Source organism: Saccopteryx bilineata, chromosome 12 (genome assembly GCF_036850765.1).
Source record: "Saccopteryx bilineata isolate mSacBil1 chromosome 12, mSacBil1_pri_phased_curated, whole genome shotgun sequence".
Lineage (NCBI taxonomy): Eukaryota > Metazoa > Chordata > Mammalia > Chiroptera > Emballonuridae > Saccopteryx > Saccopteryx bilineata.
The window spans coordinates 5,851,834-5,872,066 of record NC_089501.1 but is presented as its reverse complement, the minus strand read 5'-3'; the positions used below and the strand labels follow the sequence as shown (position 1 = coordinate 5,872,066).

Here is a 20,233-nt window from a genome sequence, read left to right as displayed (position 1 = left end):
AAAGCGGTCTCAAAAAATTTAAGAAGATTGAAATCATATCGAGCACTTTCTCTGATCACAATGGCATTAAACTAGAAATCAACCACAATAGAAAAATTGAAAAACATTCAAACACTTGGAAACTAAATAGCATGTTATTAAATAATGAATAGGTTAACATTGAGATAAAAGAAGAAATTAAAAAATTCCTAGAAACAAACGATAATGAGCATACATCAACTCAAAATTTATGGGACACAGCAAAAGCAGTCCTGAGAGGGAAGTTTATAGCATTACAGGCATACCTCAAGAAGCTAGAAAAAGCTCAAATAAACAACTTAACCCTGCATCTAAAAGAACTAGAAAAAGAACAGCAAGTAAGGCCCAGAGCTAGTAGAAGGAAGGAAATAATAAAGATCAGAGCAGAAATAAATGACATAGAGGCTAAAGAAACAATACAGAGGATCAATAAAACCAGGAGCTGGTTCTTTGAAAAGGTAAACAAGATCGATGAACCTTTAACGAGACTCACCAAGAAAAAGAGAGAGAGGACTCAAATAAATAAAATTAGAAATGAGAGTGGAGCCCTGGCCGGTTGGCTCAGCGGTAGAGCGTCGGCCTAGCGTGCGGAGGACCCGGGTTCGATTCCCGGCCAGGGCACACAGGAGAAGCGCCCATTTGCTTCTCCACCCCTCTGCCGCGCATTCCTCTCTGTCTCTCTCTTCCCCTCCCGCAGCCAAGGCTCCATTGGAGCAAAGATGGCCCGGGCGCTGGGGATGGCTCTGTGGCCTCTGCCTCAGGCGCTAGAGTGGCTCTGGTCGCAACATGGCGACGCCCAGGATGGGCAGAGCACCCCCATGGCGTGCTGGGTGGATCCCGGTCGGGCGCATGCGGGAGTCTGTCTGACTGTCTCTCCCTGTTTCCAGCTTCAGAAAAATGAAAAAAAAAAAAAAGAAAAGAAATGAGAGTGGAGAAATAACAACTGACACAACAGAAATACAAAATATTGTAAGAAAATACTATGAAGAACTATATGCCAAAAAACTAGACAACCTAGATGAAATGGACAAATTCCTTGAATCATATAATCTTCCAAAAATCAATCTGGAAGAATCAGAAAACCTAAACAGACCAATTACAACAAATGAAATTGAAACAGCTATCAAAAAACTCCCAAAAAAGAAAAGTCCTGGGCCTGATGGCTTCACAAGTGAATTCTACCAAATATTCAAAGAAGAACTAACTCCTATCTTTCTCAAGCTATTTCAAAAAATTCAAGAGGAAGGAAGATTTCCAAACTCCTTTTATGAGGCGAGCATAATTCTGATTCCAAAGCAGGCAAAGACAACAGAAAAAAAGAAAATTATAGGCTAATATCCCTGATGAACTTAGATGCAAAAATCCTCAACAAAATATTAGCAAACCGGATCCAGCAATATACGAAAAAAATCATACACCATGATCAAGTGGGATTTATTCTTGGGAGGCAAGGCTGGTACAATATTCATAAATCAATCAATGTGATTCATCACATAAACAAAAGAAAGGAGAAAAACCACATGATCATTTCAATACATGCAGAAAAAGCATTTGATAAAATCCAGCACCCATTCATGATCAAAACTCTCAGCAAAGTGGGAATACAGGGAACATACCTAAACATGATAAAGGCCATCTATGACAAACCCACAGCCAACATCATACTCAATGGGCAAAAATTAAAAGCAATACCCTTAAGATCAGGAACAAGGCAGGGGTGCCACCTTTCACCACTCTTATTCAACATTGTTCTGGAAGTCCTAGCCACAGCAATCAGACAAGAAAAAGAAATAAAAGACATCCAAATTGGAAAAGAAGAAGTAAAACTATCATTATTTGCAGATGACATGATATTGTATATAGAAAACCCTAAAATCTCAGTCAAAAAACTAATAGACCTGATAAATGAATTCGGCAAGGTGGCAGGATATAAAATCAATACACAGAAATCAGAGGCATTTTTATACACTAACAATGAACTGTCAGAAAGAGAAATCAAGGAATCAATCCCCTTTACCATTGCAACCAAAAAAATAAAGTACCTAGGAATAAATCTAACCAAGGAGATTAAAGACTTGTACTCAGAAAATTATAAAACATTGATAAAGAAATCAGGGAAAATACGAATAAGTGCTCACGATTAGGAAGAATAAACATCATTAAAATGTCTATATTACCCAAAGCAATTTATAAATTCAATGCAATACCGATTAAAATACCAATGACATACTTTAAAGGTATAGAACACATATTCCAAAAATTTATATGGAACCAAAAGAGAACACAAATAACCTTAGCAATCTTGAAAAGGAAGAGTAAAGCAGGAGGTATCACACTTCTGGATATCAAGTTATATTATAAGGCCATTGTACTCAAAACAGCATGGTACTGGCATAAGAACAGACACATAGATCAATGGAACAGAATAGAGAACCCAGAAATAAACCACAGTTCTATGGACAACTGATATTTGACAAAGGAAGTAAGGAAATACAATGGAGTAAAGACAGCCTCTTCAACAAATGGTGTTGGGAAAATTGGACAGCTACCTGCAAAAAAATGAAACTAGACCAACAACTTACACCACTCACAGAAATAAACTCAAAATGGATAAAAGACTTAAATGTAAGCCGTGAAACCATAAGCATCTTAGAAGAAAACATAAGCAGTAAGCTCTCTGACATCTCTCGCAGCAATATATTTGCTGATTTGTCTCCACAGGCAAGTGAAATAAAAGACAGGATAAACAAATGGGACTTTATCAAACTAAAAAGCTTTTGCACAGCTAAAGACAATAAAAACAGAATAAAAAGACAAACTACACAACGGGAGAATATATTTGACATTGCGTCTGATAAAGGGTTAATAACCAAAATTTATAAAGAACTTGTAAAACTTAATACCAGGAAAACAAACAATCCAATCCAAAATTGGGCAAAAGAAATGAATAGACACTTCTCCAAAGAGGACACACAGATGGCCAATAGGCATATGAAAAAATGTTCAACTTCACTAATGATTAGAGAAATGCAAATTAAAACCACAATTCGATATCACCTCACACCAGTCAGAATGCGCTCATCAATAAAAAAACACAGAATAAGTGCTGGCGAGGATGTGGAGAAAAGGGAACCCTCCTGCACTGCTGGTGGGAATGCAGACTGGTGCAGCCACTGTGGAAAACAGTATGGAGATTCCTCAAGAAAATAAAAATTGAACTGCCTTTTGACCCAGCTATACCACTGTTAGGAATATACCCCAAGAACACCATAGCACTGTTTGAAAAGAAGAAATGCACCCCCATGTTTATGGCAGCATTGTTCACAATAGCAAAGATCTGGAAACAGCCCAAGTGTCCATCAGAGGACGAGTGGATTAAAAAGCTTTGGTATATATATACTATGGAATACTACTCAGCCAAAAGAAATGATGACATAGGATCTTTTACAACAACATGGATGGGCCTTGATAACATTATACTGAGTGAAAGAAGTAAATCAGAAAAAAATAAGAACTATAGGATTCCATACATAGGTGGGACATAAAGATGAGACTCAGAGACATGGACAACAGTGTTGGGGTTACAGGGTGGGGGGAGGTGAGGGAGGGGGTTGGAGGAGGGGAGGGGCACAAAGATCATGGCTTTTCAGCATTCGCCATATTCCCCCTTTAATGTATAGACAGACAGCAAATATTTACTTATGGTGTTTCCACTATAAAGACCGCTGTCTTAGGGACAAATGCTGATGAACTATTTCAGCAGTTCCTCCTTCTTCAAAGACTTATATATCAACATAGAGCTCCATGTTTCATAGGACATACTCAAGCTCACTTCATGCTCCCTGGAGCTTTAGCACAAGGGAATGCCCCTTTTTTTTTTTCTTTTTTTTTTCTCTTTTCTTTTCTTTCTTTATTTTTTATTGTTGTATTTTTTCTTTTATTTATTTATTTTTTGTATTTTTCCGAAGATGGAAATGGGCAGGCAGTCAGACGGACTCCCACATGCGCCTGACCGGGATCCACCTGGCATGCCTACCAGGGGGGAATGCTCTGCCCATCTGAGGTGTTGCTCTGTTGCAACCAGAGCCATTCTGGTGACTGAGGCAGAGGCCATGGGGCCATCCTTAGTGCCCGGGGTGGCTTTGCTCCGGTGGAGGCTTGGCTGCGGGAGGGGAAGGGAGAGACAGAGAGGAAGGAGAGGGGGAGGGGTGGAGAATAGATGGGCGCTTCTTCTGTGTGCTCGGACTGGAAATCGAACCCAGGAATCCTGCATGCCAGGCCGAGGCTCTACCACTGAGCCAACCAACCAGGGCCTAGGAATGCCCTTGTTGATCAAGCTACCCAAAAGAAAATTATATATAGCAACCATGACAGACCGAGCAAGTCAGTCTCATACTATTCATCACCAGAACACTGCAGTCCAGTGTAAACAGTTTCAACTTTCTCGGGAAGTAGCACGGCAGATTGGGAAATCCTGTCCAAGGGGTCCTATACTGCCCCTTTATTTAGAGTTAACCCTCAAGGACCCCTACCAGGACAACTTTGGCAGATGGATGTTACTCATATACCTTCATTTGGCAAACAGTCGTATGTCCACACTACAGTGGATACATATTCCGGATCTATAGTAACCTCTGTCAGAACAGGAGAGGCTGCTAAGCATGTTATAGCTCATTGTCTGTATGCATTGTTCTATTATTGGATTTCCTAAACTGGCTAAACTGAAAATGCTCCTGCATATGGAGCAAAAGCATTTTTGTATTTTGTCATGCTTAAAATCTTTAAAGTTAAGGTATTATTAAAGTGTGTTCAGCAAACATTTTAAGGTCAATTAAAAAAAAATTTTTTTTTAAGGGGGTAGTCATATCCTGGAACTCCTACGGGTCTACCATATCATACTTTTTACTTAAAAAAAAATTTACATTTCTTTTGAATGCTGATGAACAGGAGACACCAAATCTTTTTCGCCTGCAAACTACTACCTTCTTTATTAGATCCAGCTAATAACACTGTTTTGTCTTTTTCCAAATAGCTCCAGATATATGAAAAAGATTTATATAGGCAGATGGGGATCCTCAAACCCCTCAGCGAGATCTTCTGAGCATGGCTTTTAAGATACCTAGAGGCAGGAAAAGCCCAATAGAGATCAGGGGAACTACCAGCTTTTAGGATACACCCTCAAAGGCTCCAACACCCCAAAGGGGTCTCATAGGATGCCATCTGGATCCTGCTTCAGTAGTGGAGAGGAAGGTCATTGAGCTAAAGCCTGCCAGGCTTACATGCCTCTGCTGTGAGGAAACAGGGACACTGGAAGATAGGCTTCCTCCTCGCTCCTCTAAGGGAGTGTTCAGTCTCTTCCAGCCCTGCTCCAGCCACCTATGACCTAACCTTGCCCAGAATGCTAGGGTTTGCCACTGAAGGCTGAAGGTGCCCAGGGCTGTCAGCCCCATCTACAACACTGTGGACGAGCCTAGGGTATTTATTCCAAGAAGCAGGTAAACTGATCTCATTTGCACAAGGGCCACTTAACCATGTTTTGCCTGAATAGTCAGGGGTTTTTTTTGTTTTTTGTTTTTTGGGGTTTTTTTGCATTTTTCTGAAGCTGGAAACAGGGAGAGACAGACAGACTCCCGCATGTGCCCGACCGGGATCCACCTGGCACGCCCACCATGGGGCGATGCTCTGCCCACCAGGGGGCGATGCTCTGCCCATCCTGGGCATCGCCATGTTGCGACCAGAGCCACTCTAGCGCCTGGGGCAGAGGCCACAGAGCCATCCCCAGCGCCCGGGCCATCTTTGCTCCAATGGAGCCTTGGCTGCGGGAGGGGAAGAGAGAGACAGAGAAGAAAGCGCGGCAGAGGAGTGGAGAAGCAAATGGGCGCTTCTCCTATGTGCCCTGGCCGGGAATCGAACCCGGGTCCTCCGCACGCTAGGCCGACGCTCTACCACTGAGCCAACCGGCCAGGGCCTGAATAGTCAGGTTTTTTATTCTTCCCTCAAAGATCTCTGTTATGGGTGTTGATAGTCCTATTTTCTGCTGCTTTGCTTAATATATAGTGTTTCCTCTATCCCTCCTACCTCAATGCCCCACTCATATTTCAGGCTGGGACCTACTCCAAATTTAGAGCTCTCTTTCCCCCTTTTGCCAACTTCTATTATGAATCTACCTTTGCCACCCAGCTTAGTGTATCTCAAGGTTCTCTTTACCATGCCACAGTCGCAGAGCTCCAGGGAAAAGCAACCTGGTCTCATCTCTCCAGGCAGAGGAGAACAGAAACTTCATATCCACGCATGCTGCAAATGGCTTTTCCAATCTACCCGAATCATTACCAGCTAGAAGCAGTGGTCATTGGGACTTGGACACGAGCTGCAAAGTATAGAATGGTGACAACTGCAGTGCCAGGTGGACTTTTCCTGGATGTGGACTTTTCCTGGACTCCTGCTCCCTGTGACAGCTCCTAACAGACTGAACTGTGGTTGGGTTGCATTCTTCAGGGATTTGGCATGGTGATGGGGCCAACTTGGACTTGGTGAACATGTTAAGGGCACTACTCTTTTATGGATTCTTGCTGTATTGGCCAAGAGTTTGCTTAAAGGCTTTTAATCACTGTAAAAAAAAAATAGAAGACTGGATAAAGAAGATGGGGCACATATACACCATGGTATACTATTCAGCTAGAAGAAATGATGACATTGGATCACTTACAGCAGAATGGTGGAATCTTGATAACATTATGCAGAGTGAAATAAGTGAATCAGAAAAAAACAAGAACTGCAGGATTCCATACATTGGTGGGACATAAAAACGAGACTAAGAGACATGGACAGGAGTGTGGTGGTTACGGGGGATGGGGATAGGGAAGGAGGGAGAGGGGGAGACGGAGGGGTACAAAGAAAACTGGATAGAGGGTGACGGAGGACGATCTCTCTTTGGGTGATGGGTATGCTACAGAACTAAATGAGAAGATAACCTGGAAATGTTTTCTTTGAATATATGTACCCTGATTTACTGATGTCACCCCATTAAAAAAATTTATATAAAATTAAAAAAAAATGTAGATTACTGAAAACAGATTAACAATGTAAAATATTTTTTGGGTATGATAGAGGAAAATTTGAAAAGCAAAATGCACTTAAGGCTATAAATCTTGACTATATAAAGTTCAGCATTTATAAAGCTTGCATAATAACAACAGCAACTAAGCTTGCATAAGTAACAATAGCAGCTAAGGCATATATAATGCTACCTTAAACCAGGCACTATTTGAACTTTATATATTAGCTTATTTAATCCTTACTGGAAGGTAGTTAGTGCTATGATTCCCCACTGTACAGATGAGAATTTGCCCAAGCTCTCACAGCTGGATAAAAAGTGAGAAGACACTATAAGTTGCTATATACACTGTAAGATACTGTTCTCTCTTTCCATCTTCCTTTTCACTCCACCCTCAAATGCAGGAGCACTGATCCAATTGGTTTATCTGTTAAGTGGCCAACTACATACTCCTTTTCTCCTGGCTGGAGTGGAGGGCATAGCACTGCTTTTTGTATGGAGGCTTGGCCATCTCCTTTTGGTTATTCTCCAAGGCAACTAGGTCCAGGCTAACTGACCACTGGGTCTCTCTCTTCACTCAGTCTGACTGTCTTCTCTCAGGACTGAAAATCTGATGTTGGTTTGGCTTGTTTTATAGCCATCAATGGCAAGATATGAGACCTGGGTTTGAGTATTGAGGACTTACATTAGGCAAAACAAGTCAAGCTTTGGACTGAGGCTCTTCATATCTGCTTGGCTTGATGGAAAAGGACAGTTAATACGACATAACCCAGCTTCCACGGATGCTCTGCATTTCGGTTATATGCCAGAACCACAGCAAACTCCCACTGTCCTTTCCTCCTTTCCACAATTGTCCATTTTGACTGGCTCTTGTTCCTAACTATTTCCTTAAGAAATTTTGTAAGTTTGTGGGTAGAATTCAGATGTTTCTGGATCCTCTGACCATGATCATTTAGCACTCTTTCCCTCAGTGTTTTTCCATACAATTTCAACAACATATCCAACACACACAGACTTGGGATTGTTTGTGGAGAAGGCTGTGTGCGAACCTGCATGGTTCTCCCCTCCTGTGTAACCAGGGGTTGAGTCTGACTGAGGTTGGAAAATCAGGTTCCTTTCTGGAACTCTCCTTCCTTCCTGTTCACCTTAAGTCCTGACTATTTTATGCTGTGTTCTGTCAAGTGAGTGCAACAGCCGTAACGTGTTTTATCAAAGAGCCACAAACCTGTGTCTAGTCTTAAATAATTGAAAATTTGAGTTTGAATCTTGCAAATCTCTTCTCTGTCTATAAGTGGGTGTTCAATTTGAGATGTCAAAAATAATGTATCATATTTGTTCCTGAAGCCATAGTGGTACAAATCTCCTCAAATTCATCCATTTCTGATTTGCCTTTCTTTCTACGCATTCAGGGGTGTGACATTCCCCATCCCCTTGTAGTTAGGTGGGGCTATGTGACTAGCTCTGTCCTAAGGGTTGGAAGTAGGAGTGGCACTTGTGGGCCAAAGCATTTCATTGATGCTGGTAGACCCTCATTGCTCTCATCCCTTGTCCCAGGGATTATAGAGGAGATGTATGCTTTTATTGCTGCAGAGAGAACAGTGCCTTGGGAAGTTGTCCGGGAAGTACAGCTAACATTGGACAGTGAAAAATCTTTGTTGTGTAAAGCCACTATGATTTGGGGGGTTTGTTTGTTACTGCAGAATAACTTAGCTTATTTTGACTAATAAGCCATACCATATTGGAACTTTGCATTTTAATTCCATTTACTATTATTTGTAACTAGCTGTATCCGGCCACGTGTTGCTATGGCTCAGTATGGTTAAATGGAAAAGAAAGAAAAGAGAAAGCACACGTTTCTAATATGTTTAATTCCACAATGCTTGTGGGTATGCAATAGTTTTTGTTGTTCCATTGTCTGTGCAGATATAGAGATTATCTGGTTTGCTGAGTCTAGAACATGCAACATATAATTGTCCATGTGAGAAGCAAGCCGTGTGTAGATCTAAAGCTCACAATTCTAAAGATTGGCCCTGAGCTTTGTTGATGGTGATTGCAAACACCAATTGAATTGGGAATTGCAATCTCTTAAATTGAAATGGCATATCCGTTGGAATCATAGGAATGTGAGGAATGAGGACATCTTCACCTTTGAAAGGTCCTGTCAAGATTGTTGCTTCTACGACATTGCTCACTAATTTTTTACAGCGCACAGACCCGAACACTTCATGTTTTACCATAAAAATCCATCAGCAATTTCAGCTTCTGTCTGAAAACACGTGCTGTGATGTCATGCCTATCCACTGGCGATTGGCCAGGAAGTAAGCGCTGTTGTATATCATCCCAAGCTGGATTGCATGTGAATGTAATGAATAGGTCTGGACGCCCATAGTGACGAACATACGCAATTGCACCTTGAGCATAGTCATGCATATGATGTGGACTGCCTGTATATGAAGATGGCAAAATCGTTAGTCTTCCAATGTTAGTTGTATTACCGTCATTTACAACTGCATCTCGCAAATGAACATATTCTTCAGAGCGAAGCTTGGTCTGATTCAAACAGGTGAATATCAAGCATTCTGTTTTGATTTTTGCATACATATCTATGATGTATTGGTGAAACAATTGATGGCATTTCAAAATATGATTGTCTTCATTCTCTCGAATCATTAATCAGTATGAATAATAGTTCATTGTGCTGCATTTCATATTTGTTTCTTCACCACTGACTGGATTTATCATCTTAATGTTTAAGTGATATCCATTGGCATCATCCCAAAAATGATTGGATATTGCAGGGCATTGTAGCATCGATAAGTTTCTGCAAGTTTTGTCAATTGATTGTTTCTCTGATGAAGTACAATATCTCTAGGTTGGAATTGATCTCCGACTATAACAATTGCCACTTCATCTATAGTTGGAGCATTGAACCTTCGCACATGTTCTCCAGCAGCCGTTTTGTCAGCATGAATAACAATCTTGTGTGTATCAGATGGTATGTCAACTGCTGTTTTGAACAAACGCACTAAATTGTTTTTTTCGTGAAGAAGCTCCTGCAGTTGGGGAATGATGGACCTTTTTATGCCAGTAGAAATTCTGCAGCATGCATTCAATTCATCATTGCCATCACCAATGAAATACATTTGTAGGAATTTATGTTGACCATCTGGGAAGAAAGGCAGGGAACCAGCTTTATGATACATTCGTCCTTTCACTTTGAAAGTTGGCATGGATTGAGCTGTTATGATTTCTGCGCTGAATGATGTCATTCTGAAGCATGAGTTCTACTTCCTGATGTTAGATAGGAAATGCTTTGATTTGGCGGTATATCCGGCAAGCAAAGTTTTTAATGGCTTTGGCAGTTCTTCAAGTTGAGGCAGTTTAATTTTTCTGGCGGCGCAACACATTCCTTTTGTTTCTCCATTAAATTTCAAAATCTTGCAAATTGGACCACTTCAGTCATAGTGCCAATGAGAACATGCCGGCTCAAACTATAATCATCAGCTGAGTTGTACCAGAATGCAAGGTGATTGTAATTGCTTGACTGCTAAGCATGGAGTCATGTTTGACCCTGATCTGCTATTTCTCATTGATGTCTTTCAGCCACTCTCAGCCTGTTGCATTCATTCTGTTGAGAACAAAACATATCTGAAGCTGCAGAACGCTATTGCCGTGCTTGCAACCATGCATCCTCAAGTCTGGCTGCACGTAAATGGATCGTAAATCAAAAACATTGAAATGGAATCATAAAATATTTAGTATAGCATGTGTTGCATTTATATACAACAGATGGCACTGTTTTTCAAAAAAGCATGTTTTTACCTGTCACAGGTGTGACAGCTATATCTATATAATAGTAGGTATGTATAAAAGAGTGCATATTTGAATGCAATGTTGTGTCAAAATTTCAAAGCAATCAGTGAAGAACTTTCGGAGATTTAAGATTATGAACAAACAAACATTTACATTTTTATTTATATAGATTAGATGTCATTTTACTGTGATTCTTTCTCTGACCCTTTTTTATTACAACTTTATTGATGTGTAATTGACATATAATGAATTGTAAATATTTAAAGTGTACAATTTGATGAGTTTTTGCACACACACACAATCCATGAAATCATCATCACAACTGAGATAATGAATTTATTCATCACTCCAAAAAGTCTCCTTGTGCCCCTTCGTAATCTCTGCCTCTCTTTTCCATCCCTACTCCCCCAGTGCCAACCACTGATTGCTTTCTCGCACTATACTTTAAGAATTTTATATAAATGGAATTTTACAACATATATTCCTTTTTGCCTGGCCTCTTTCACTCAGCATAATTATTTGGAGATTCATCCATGCTGTTGCATGTATCAACAGTTTATTCCTTTCAATTTCTGACTAGCATTCTATTGTATAGCTATATCACAATTTATTTGCTCATTTACTTGTTGAAGAACATTTGAATTGTTTCTAGTTTTTGTCTATTACAAGTAAAGCTGCTATGAATATCCATGTTAAGTCTTTATAAGGACAAATGCTTTAATTTCTCTTGGGTAAATATTTAGGAGTGGAATGGCTATATCATGCGGTAGAAGTGTGTTTACGTGATTAAAAAAACACTAAACTATGTTCTAAAATGTTTGAACCAGGCCCTGGCTGGTTGGCTCAGTGGTAGAGAGTCGGCCTGGTGTGCAGGAGTCCCGGGTTTGATTCCCGGCCAGGGTACACAGGAGAAATGCCCATCTGCTTCTCCACCCCTCCCCCTCTCCTTCCTCTCTGTCTCTCTCTTCCCCTCCCACAGCCAAGGCTTCATTGGAGCAAAGTTGGCCCAGGTGCTGAGGATGGCTCTGTGGCCTCTGCCTCAGGTGCTAGAGTGGCTCTGGTGGCAACAGAGCGAAGCCCCGGATGGGCAGAGCATTACCCCTTGGTGGGCATGCTGGGTGGATCCCAGTCGGGCACATGCGGGAGTCTGTCTGACTGCCTCCCTGTTTCTGGCTTCGGAAAAATACAAAAATAAATAAATAAATAATAATAAAAAAATAAAATGTTTGAACCATTTTATATTCCTACCACCAATGTATGAGAATTTGAATTGCTCTATATCTTCTCAGTACTTGGTATGGTCTGACCTTTAATTTTGATTAAATGATTATACTATCCCAAGTTCACAACTTTGTTCCCAATGTCATCAGCTTAGGCTCTTGATACTTCTTGCAATAGTCTCTTAACTGGCATTTCTCCTTCAGATAAATTGAGCTTGTCAGATAGGAACTCTGTGAACTTCTTCCCACCACTTATACACTTAGTTCTGTCAGTGCCAATCATTCCCACGTTGCCTCCTTTCAGAGCAGGGGGCTGTGTCTCCACCTCCTCCTGTCTAAGCTTCTCTCTCCCCTAAACACTGTGCCCCAGGCCCCATGCTCGTTCTGTGAAGGTTCTGTCAGGGATCTTTTTTTCTCTATCTTCTGCCTTTCCAATCATATGATACTGGTTCTTCAGTCTAATAATATATTCAATTTTTGCTCATCTTTAAAAAACAAAACAAAGGTTATCTTGTAACCCCATGTTTTCCCCAAGCTACTACCTGTCTCTCTTCTTCCATTTAAAGTTAAATTTATTGGGGGGGGGGGGAGTGGAAAACTTCCATTTTTTCCTCAGTTCACTGCAATCTGGTTTTCATCCTATTCTTTATTAAAGCAGCTCCCACTTAGGTCACCAGCAACTACCATGTTCTTAAATCTAACACTTTTCGGACCTGGGCCGGTTCACCCCTCCTTAGGCAACCTGGTGGTCCCCCGCTCCCGGGAGGTCACCATATTGATGCCGAACTTAGTGCGGACACCCGATCGGCATAGCGCACTACAGCCGGGAGTAGCTGGGACTACAGGCGCATCACCACGCCTGGCTAAATCTAACACTTTTCTTTTCTTTTTTTTTTTTTTTAAATTTTATTTATTCATTTTAGAGAGGAGAGAGAGAGAGGGAGAGAGAGAATAGGGAGAAGGAGAGAGAGAGAGAGAGAGAGAGAGAGAGAGAGAAGAGAGAGACAGGGGGGAGGAGCTGGAAGCATCAACTCCTGTATGTGCCTTGACCATGAAAGCCCAGGTTTTCGAACCAGCGACCTCAGCATTTCCAGGTCGACGCTTTATCCACTGCACCACCACAGGTCAGGCCTCTAACACTTTTCAAAACCTTTTTTACTTGACCTCTGGTCAGCCTTTACACACTTGATCATTTCCTTCTTAAAACTATTTTCTCTTGGCTTTTCAAGGATCTCCCCTGAATGCTCCTGCTTGGTCTCTTTTTTTCCTTTTGCCTTACTTCACTCTACTCCCATATATTACTGTGTCCACACTGTGACTCTGGTTTTTCTCATTTCCTTCCATGGCTTCTTGTCCACCTTAAGGTCAACGACTATTGAAATTAGGTGTCCATTTCAGCCATCCTTGTGAGCTCCAAAGCCACAGGGCCAACTGCCTTCATTTGGATATCTCACAGATTCTAATATTTATTATGTATAAAACTTGATTCACCACCTTCCTCCTCAAATCTGCCTCTGGCTATATATTCTTATCTCAGTGAACATAGAACTGGGAGGCCAACTGAACATCCTTGACTCCTAAACTGTCCCTCAATCCCCACAATCACTCATTTAGCCAGAGACACTCCACTGCTTTGAGAGCTCTTGAGTCCATCTCCTTCTCTCCATCCTTTCTGCCCTTCTTAGCTGAGGCTGACATCGCCTCTCACCTGGATTGCTGCCACTGGCCTTCAGAATAATCTCTTGGCTTCCAGTCTTTCCCACCTGCAATGTACTCCTAGCATTTCTCTTTGTGATCCTGCTCCTGCCTACCTCTCCAGACTTATCTCCTGCTAATTTCTCTCCAGGCTCTAAGTCTTAATAACTTCACCACAGTGAACAGCCTGCATTTCTCTGAATGGGCCATGCTTTCGTGCTTCATGTGGTCCTTTTCATCTGGAATACCTCTCTTTAATGTTCTTCGCTTTACACATTTCTTTTGTTCTTCTGGACTCAGCTCAATATTGCCTCCCTAGTGGAGTCTTCTATAGAATTTCCCTAACTTTCTTGTAGGATTCACCCTTACTACTCTGTGTATATCTTTGTTATAACATTTTTCATCAGTACTGCTCTCAGGGCTGTAATAGTTATCATATATGGCAAAAGAGACTTTGTATATATGATTAAGTTAACGATCTTGAAATGGGGAGGTTATCTTAGATTATTTGGGCACTCCTTAAATGTAATCATAAGTGTCCTTATAAGAAGGATGCAGAGGGAGATTTGACTTCAAAAGAGGGCAAGTAACCACTTATGCAAGATAATACACTGCTGGCTTTAAAGATGGAGGCAGTGTTCACCGGCCAAGGAAGACAGCTCTAAATCTGGAAAAAGCAAGGAAACAAGTTCTCCTCCCTTCCGAGTCTCCAAGTGGTGTGCATTCCTGCTGACATCTTGATTTCAGCCCAGTGAAGTTAATTTCAAACTCCTGATCTTTAAAACTATAAACCAGGATATTAACGATCTGATTGTTTAGTATCTTCCTGTTTTTGGTTTTCTTGAAAATTTTTATTATGACTGAGGTTGATATTGAGCATTAATACCAAGTGAATTAAAGTCAAATTCATGGTCTCTATCTTATTAACCTATTGCTGAACTTTATTAATTTACTGACTGCAAAAAAATTTTCTCTATAATTATAAAATGTATAGTAATATTGACTTTTTGTTCCATCTCTGAGATTATATTGTTTCCCACACCCCACATGTTGGGAAAAATTTGCAACCAGAGTTTTTTTTTATTTTAGTTCACTTGAATGCATTCCAGATACCAATAGGGCTTGAGACAGTTTCTTTTTTTTTTTTTTTTTTTTTTTTTTTTTTTTTGTATTTTTCTGAAGCTGGAAATGGGGAGAGACAGTCAGACAGATTCCCGTTGCTCTGTTGCGACCAGAGCCACTCCAGCGCCTGGGGCAGAGGCCAAGGAGCCATCCCCAGCGCCTGGGCCATCTTTGCTCCTGGAGCCTCAGCTGCGGGAGAGGAAGAAAGAGACAGAGAGGAAGGAGAGGGGAAGGGATGGAGAAGCAGATGGGCGCTTCTCCTATGTGCCCTGGCCGGGAATCGAACCCGGGACTTCTGCACGCCAGGCCGACACTCTACCACTGAGCCAACTGGCCAGGGCAGAGACAGTTTCTGATGATGCTGAATAGTCTATAAAAGTTAACTGTTTAGAAAATGTTAATTAGATGAATAAGCAATAATGCTGATCTTCCTGACTCTAAACTTACAGACACTATAAAACCAAATGTCACTATAACACACTACAAAATCTAGTGCATTTTATAATATTAAAAAGGTCACAGCTCTGTTGAAAGATGTTGGAGACTAGATTGCTAATGTATTTTCTGTTGCACCTTCTATAGTCAAGCTTTTTCTCTTCTCACTATCCTGAAGTTTCTCTTGTCAAGATTACCAGTGACACTCACATTTAGAAATCTGCAGTCATTGTTTTCAATCCTTATTTTACTTATTCTCTCAGCAGCATTTGACTCAGTCTACTACTCCCTCCTTAAATATTTCCTCTCCTTTATTTTGGATCATCGTGCTTTCTTGGTGTGATGGTTAATTTTATGTGTCAACTTGACTGGACCACAGGGTGCCAAGACATTTGGTCAAATGTTATTCTGGGTGTGTCTGTGAAGGTGTTTCTAGATGGGATTAACATTTGACTCAGAAGACTGATACAGCAGGTCATCCTACCTAGTGTAGGTGTGCCCATCTCATCTGTTAAAGACCACAAAAGAGCAAAAGGACTGAGGAAGATGGAACTCCTGCCATCTCAGTGGCTTGAGCTGAAATGTTGGCCTTTTCTTGCCTTTGGTCTCAAATTGAAATTGAAATATCAACTCTTCTTGGGTTTTGAACCCCTAGGCTCTCCTGGTTCTCAGGCCTTTGAATGCAAACTAAAACTACACCATCAGCACTCCCGGATCCTCAGTTTGCTGACTACAGATTTTGGAACTTCTCAGCCTCCATAAATGTGTGAGCTAATTCTTTATAATAAATTCCTTTATATATATTTGTTTATTCACTTATAGGCCAACTCTCCCAGTAAAATGTAACACTCTGAGCACAGTGTATTCCAGCCCTGGAATTGTGTCTAGCAGATAGAAGGCATTCAATAAATACTTGTGGGCTGTATGAAGAAATATGCTGTGTGTAATTTTTTTAAAGTCTAAGACCAGTAATTATTTGTTTGTGTGCACATTTCTTCATGACTGCTCATAGCACACACATCTTATTTATCTCCATCCTATAAGAAGGAGGGGAGGGGAATGATTTAACAATGACTCACACCCATTGGTAGAGTGGGGTATGTAGTCTTGGAGGATCTTAATGTCCTGTGTTTTGAAGACAATAATGCCTCAAGAGGGGCTGTTGGGCATACCTTTATTTGCTTCATGAACACACTATATCTGGGAATTTTGTCTTAGAAGAATTTATTTTGTAAGGCTGTGCATTTTGCTACAAGACTGGGTCAGCAACTATACAGTCAACATAAATTTTCAACATTTAAAATTCTTTCCAGACTGGAAAAACTACATCTAAAAGTTGTGGTTTCAGGATTCACATGTGCACATGGGTAAGATGAAGGAATGGTTTTAGACATACTCTGGAGCTTGTCTTCCAAATCCAGTAACTTAAGGCTGTAGTTAATTTACATTGATAACACCAATAATCTTTTTTTTATTTTTTTATTTTTTTTATTTTTCTGAAGCTAGAAACCGGGAGAGACAGTCAGACAGACTCCCGCATGCGCCCGACTGGGATCCACCCGGCACGCCCACCAGGGGGCGACGCTCTGCCCACCAGGGGGCGATGCTCTGCCCCTCCAGGGCGTCGCTCTGCCGCGACCAGAGCCACTCTAGCGCCTGGGGCAGAGGCCAAGGAGCCATCCCCAGCACCCGGGCCATCTTTGCTCCAATGGAGCCTCGGCTGCGGGAGGGGAAGAGAGAGACAGAGAGGAAAGAGAGGGGGAGGGGTAGAGAAGCAAATGGGCACTTCTCCTGTGTGCCCGGCCGGGAATCGAACCCGGGACTTCTACACGTCAGGCCGACACTCTACCACTGAGCCAACCGGCCAGGGCCAACACCAATAATCTTTTAGTGTCCTGTGAATACTGTTATGTGAATATATTAGTTCCTCCCCATCATTAACTGAATTAGATATTTCAGCGACAACCTATGAACATGTAAATGCGTATGATTTTTGACATTAAGATTTTCATCGAAGAGAGAGGATACATAATAAACTTTTAAAGTAAATATATTACCACTTCAACTCTCAAATAGTCAGTCACATTCTCCAAATTACATTTTTATAATGTGTTTATTTGTGTACAAAATATATTGTAATTTACTGATGCATATGCAGCAAAATATTCTATCACATACAGCAAATATACACATTTTATTCCCTTTCCCCTGCCCTTGAAAATGGCAACACTGTTTGGCAAGTTCAGCAGCTAAAAATGAAATGCTATAATTAAGCAGTAATGGAATGTGTTCATTTGACAAATGTGATGTACAATTTGAGTATACAACCACATCTTTGTTAGTTTTTTCATAGACCAGAAAATTCCACATCCTGAACACCTCCAGAAAATACAAATAATTTGTATATATATGTACACATGTATACACTGTATATGTAAAGTGTCACCAAACTTCTTTGTCCTTGTGAGTTTGTTGTGTGTGTGTTTATTCTCTCTCTCTTTTTTTTCTTTCCAAAGTCAGAGCCACACTATTGGGATCTCAGATTTCATCAGCAGGCACCAAGAAACTCACCACAGGCTGGCTTGTTGGGCGTGTGGTGTTGGTGAGATGACAGAGAGAGCCTCAGACCTCACTGGGACTCACCACAGGCTGGCTTGTTGGGTGTGTGGTGTTGGTGAGATGACAGAGAGAGCCTCAGACCTCACTGGGAGACCTGGAGCGGAAGGGCACTTTGGACTGGAAACAGCCACAGAACAGCAGCCACAGGGCACGCTGGATCTCCTGGTTGCGGAAGGCATAGATGATAGGATTGATCATGGAATTGTAGGTGGCGGGTAGCAGGGTGGCGTAGGTGTAGACAGCCGGGTCCTCACGACTGCCCACCACGCAGTATATGGCGAAGGGCAGCCAACTGACACCGAAAGTACCCAGCACCACGGCCAGCGTACCCACGCCCTTTCTGGTGGCAGCAAGGTGGGGTGGCGCCAGGCAGTGCTGCTGCAGCGCGATCTGGTGCGCATGGCGCCAGACCACCTGGCAGATGCGAACGTACAGGTGCAACATGATGCCGAAGACAGCAAAGAAGGCCGCGGAGAGCAGCGCCAGGTGGCTGCGCGTCAGAGGGCTCACCACACTACAGGCAGCACGCTCTGCCAGGCAGTTCCAGCCGAGCACCGGCAGCAACCCGAGGCCTAGGGAGATCGTCCAGGTGGCGGCGAGCAGAAGGTGCACGCCCAACAGGGTCCGCCGCGAGTAGTAGGTGAGCGCGTTGTAGAGGGACAGGTAGCGGTCCACCGTTATGGCCAGCAGGCTGCTGACCGAGGCGGCGAAGGAGGACACGAGGAAGCCTACGGTGAGCAAGCTCACCGTCTCCGAGGGCACCACGTACTGGAACACGAAGTGCAGAATAAGTCCGCAGCCTGCCAGCAGGTCAGCGGTGGCCAGGCTGCCCACCAGCACAAACATGGGCGTACGTAGCGCCGGGGTGGACGCTATGAGCGCCACCACCAGCGCATTTTCTCCTGCAATCACCGTCCCTGAGACGCATAACAGCACGTCCCATGGATTCACTGCCGACAGTAGCAGCCCAGGTCCCGCCGGGATCTGCGAAGACAGCTCCAGCGACCCGTTAGCCACGCCCCCGCTGCCCAGCGCGGCCGCTGCAGAATGCCCCCATTCACCGGGGTCCCGCGCCCCCGCCGCCGTGGTCGCCGCCGCCGCTCCCTCGGCCGCCACTGCCACCACCTGGGACTCGTTGAGCGAAGAGGCGCTCGCGTTCATCGCGGCTGGACACTGCACCCTGGGTGGAGAGGGACAGAAAGCATCAGGTGTGCGGTTCAAGCTGCCAGGGAACTTCCTCGGGAACCAGGTGTCCCGCTCCTATTGCCCGTCCCATCCCGGAGCCCATAGCAGGACGAGGAAGCAGTGATTAAGTGATGCCAAAAATAGATACCTGTTGAATGAGTGAGTGAAATGTACACGGGTGCTCTCACGGATATATGGGGTTTTGCACGGATACACACGCGGATAACATGCACTCACACGCACACAGATCGGTCCCGTAAGGGCGACTGCATCTGCACACGTATCCGCATGCACCGAGCTGGGGATGTTGGCCTCTGCCAGCCGGGCTCAGGCTCTGGCTGGCGGGGTCAGGGTTTTCCCTGAGCGGCGTGGCGGAGCCGCTGTCCGCGGTGCTGACAGCTAAGTTTCTGCGTGCAGAGCCCAGCAGGTTCTGGAAGCCACAGAGACCCTTCGAAAAGAGACTTGGGGGAAGAGAGGTTGGGGTGTACATGCAGGAGGAGTGTATGTGGGGGGGTCAAGCTTGGCTCCATTTCTCCGGATTTGGGAAGGACTCATCCCCTGACCATCTTCATCCCTTCCCCTCTGCAAACCCTCAAAGTTTCTCCAGGGAACCCAGCTGCTCACCTGGGGAGTCAGGGCTTCAGAAAGTCTACGATCATGAGCGCTGTGGTGGGGCGCCAGGCTGCGTCCCCGGTGCAGGCAGTGCCGATGCCCGCGGAGCGGCGGGGCCAGAGCGGAGAGGTGCGCCGGACGCCAGCGAGGGTGCGGAGCCGCGGAGAGTGAGGCACGGTCCGTGGCAGAAAAGGCGGTTACGAGCAGCGCGCCCGCTGCAGATTGACAGGCAGGGTGCGGTGACGTCAGGCCCCTGGCTCGGCATTCGCTCTCCTCACCCGCCCATCACTACCACCCCCTGCCTTGTCTGCCCACCCCAAACGAGGTCTCAGAGGGTTCAAGGAAGGAGGAGAAGCGGGAGCGGCTGCCTCTAGCCCAGAACCTTGGGGGAAAGGAGAGAGGGAAAGGAGTGAAGAAGGCTCTGAGAATGGGCAAGGAGGGCGAGTTGGGAAGGACGAGG

At 43.5% G+C, this 20,233-nt stretch overlaps 1 protein-coding gene across 1 annotated transcript; it reads right to left on the bottom strand.

The window, feature by feature from the left end:
* Positions 1–18,051: 18,051 nt before the first annotated feature.
* GPR6 (G protein-coupled receptor 6) lies at positions 18,052–19,828 on the bottom strand. Its single transcript, XM_066248294.1, has 2 exons — positions 19,786–19,828; positions 18,052–19,156 (listed from the first exon to the last, which is right to left on the bottom strand). The coding sequence occupies exon 2, from the start codon at positions 19,135–19,137 to the stop codon at positions 18,052–18,054; it is 1,086 nt and encodes a 361-aa protein (XP_066104391.1). The 5' UTR covers positions 19,138–19,156; positions 19,786–19,828.
* Between the last annotated feature and the right edge of the window lie 405 nt (positions 19,829–20,233).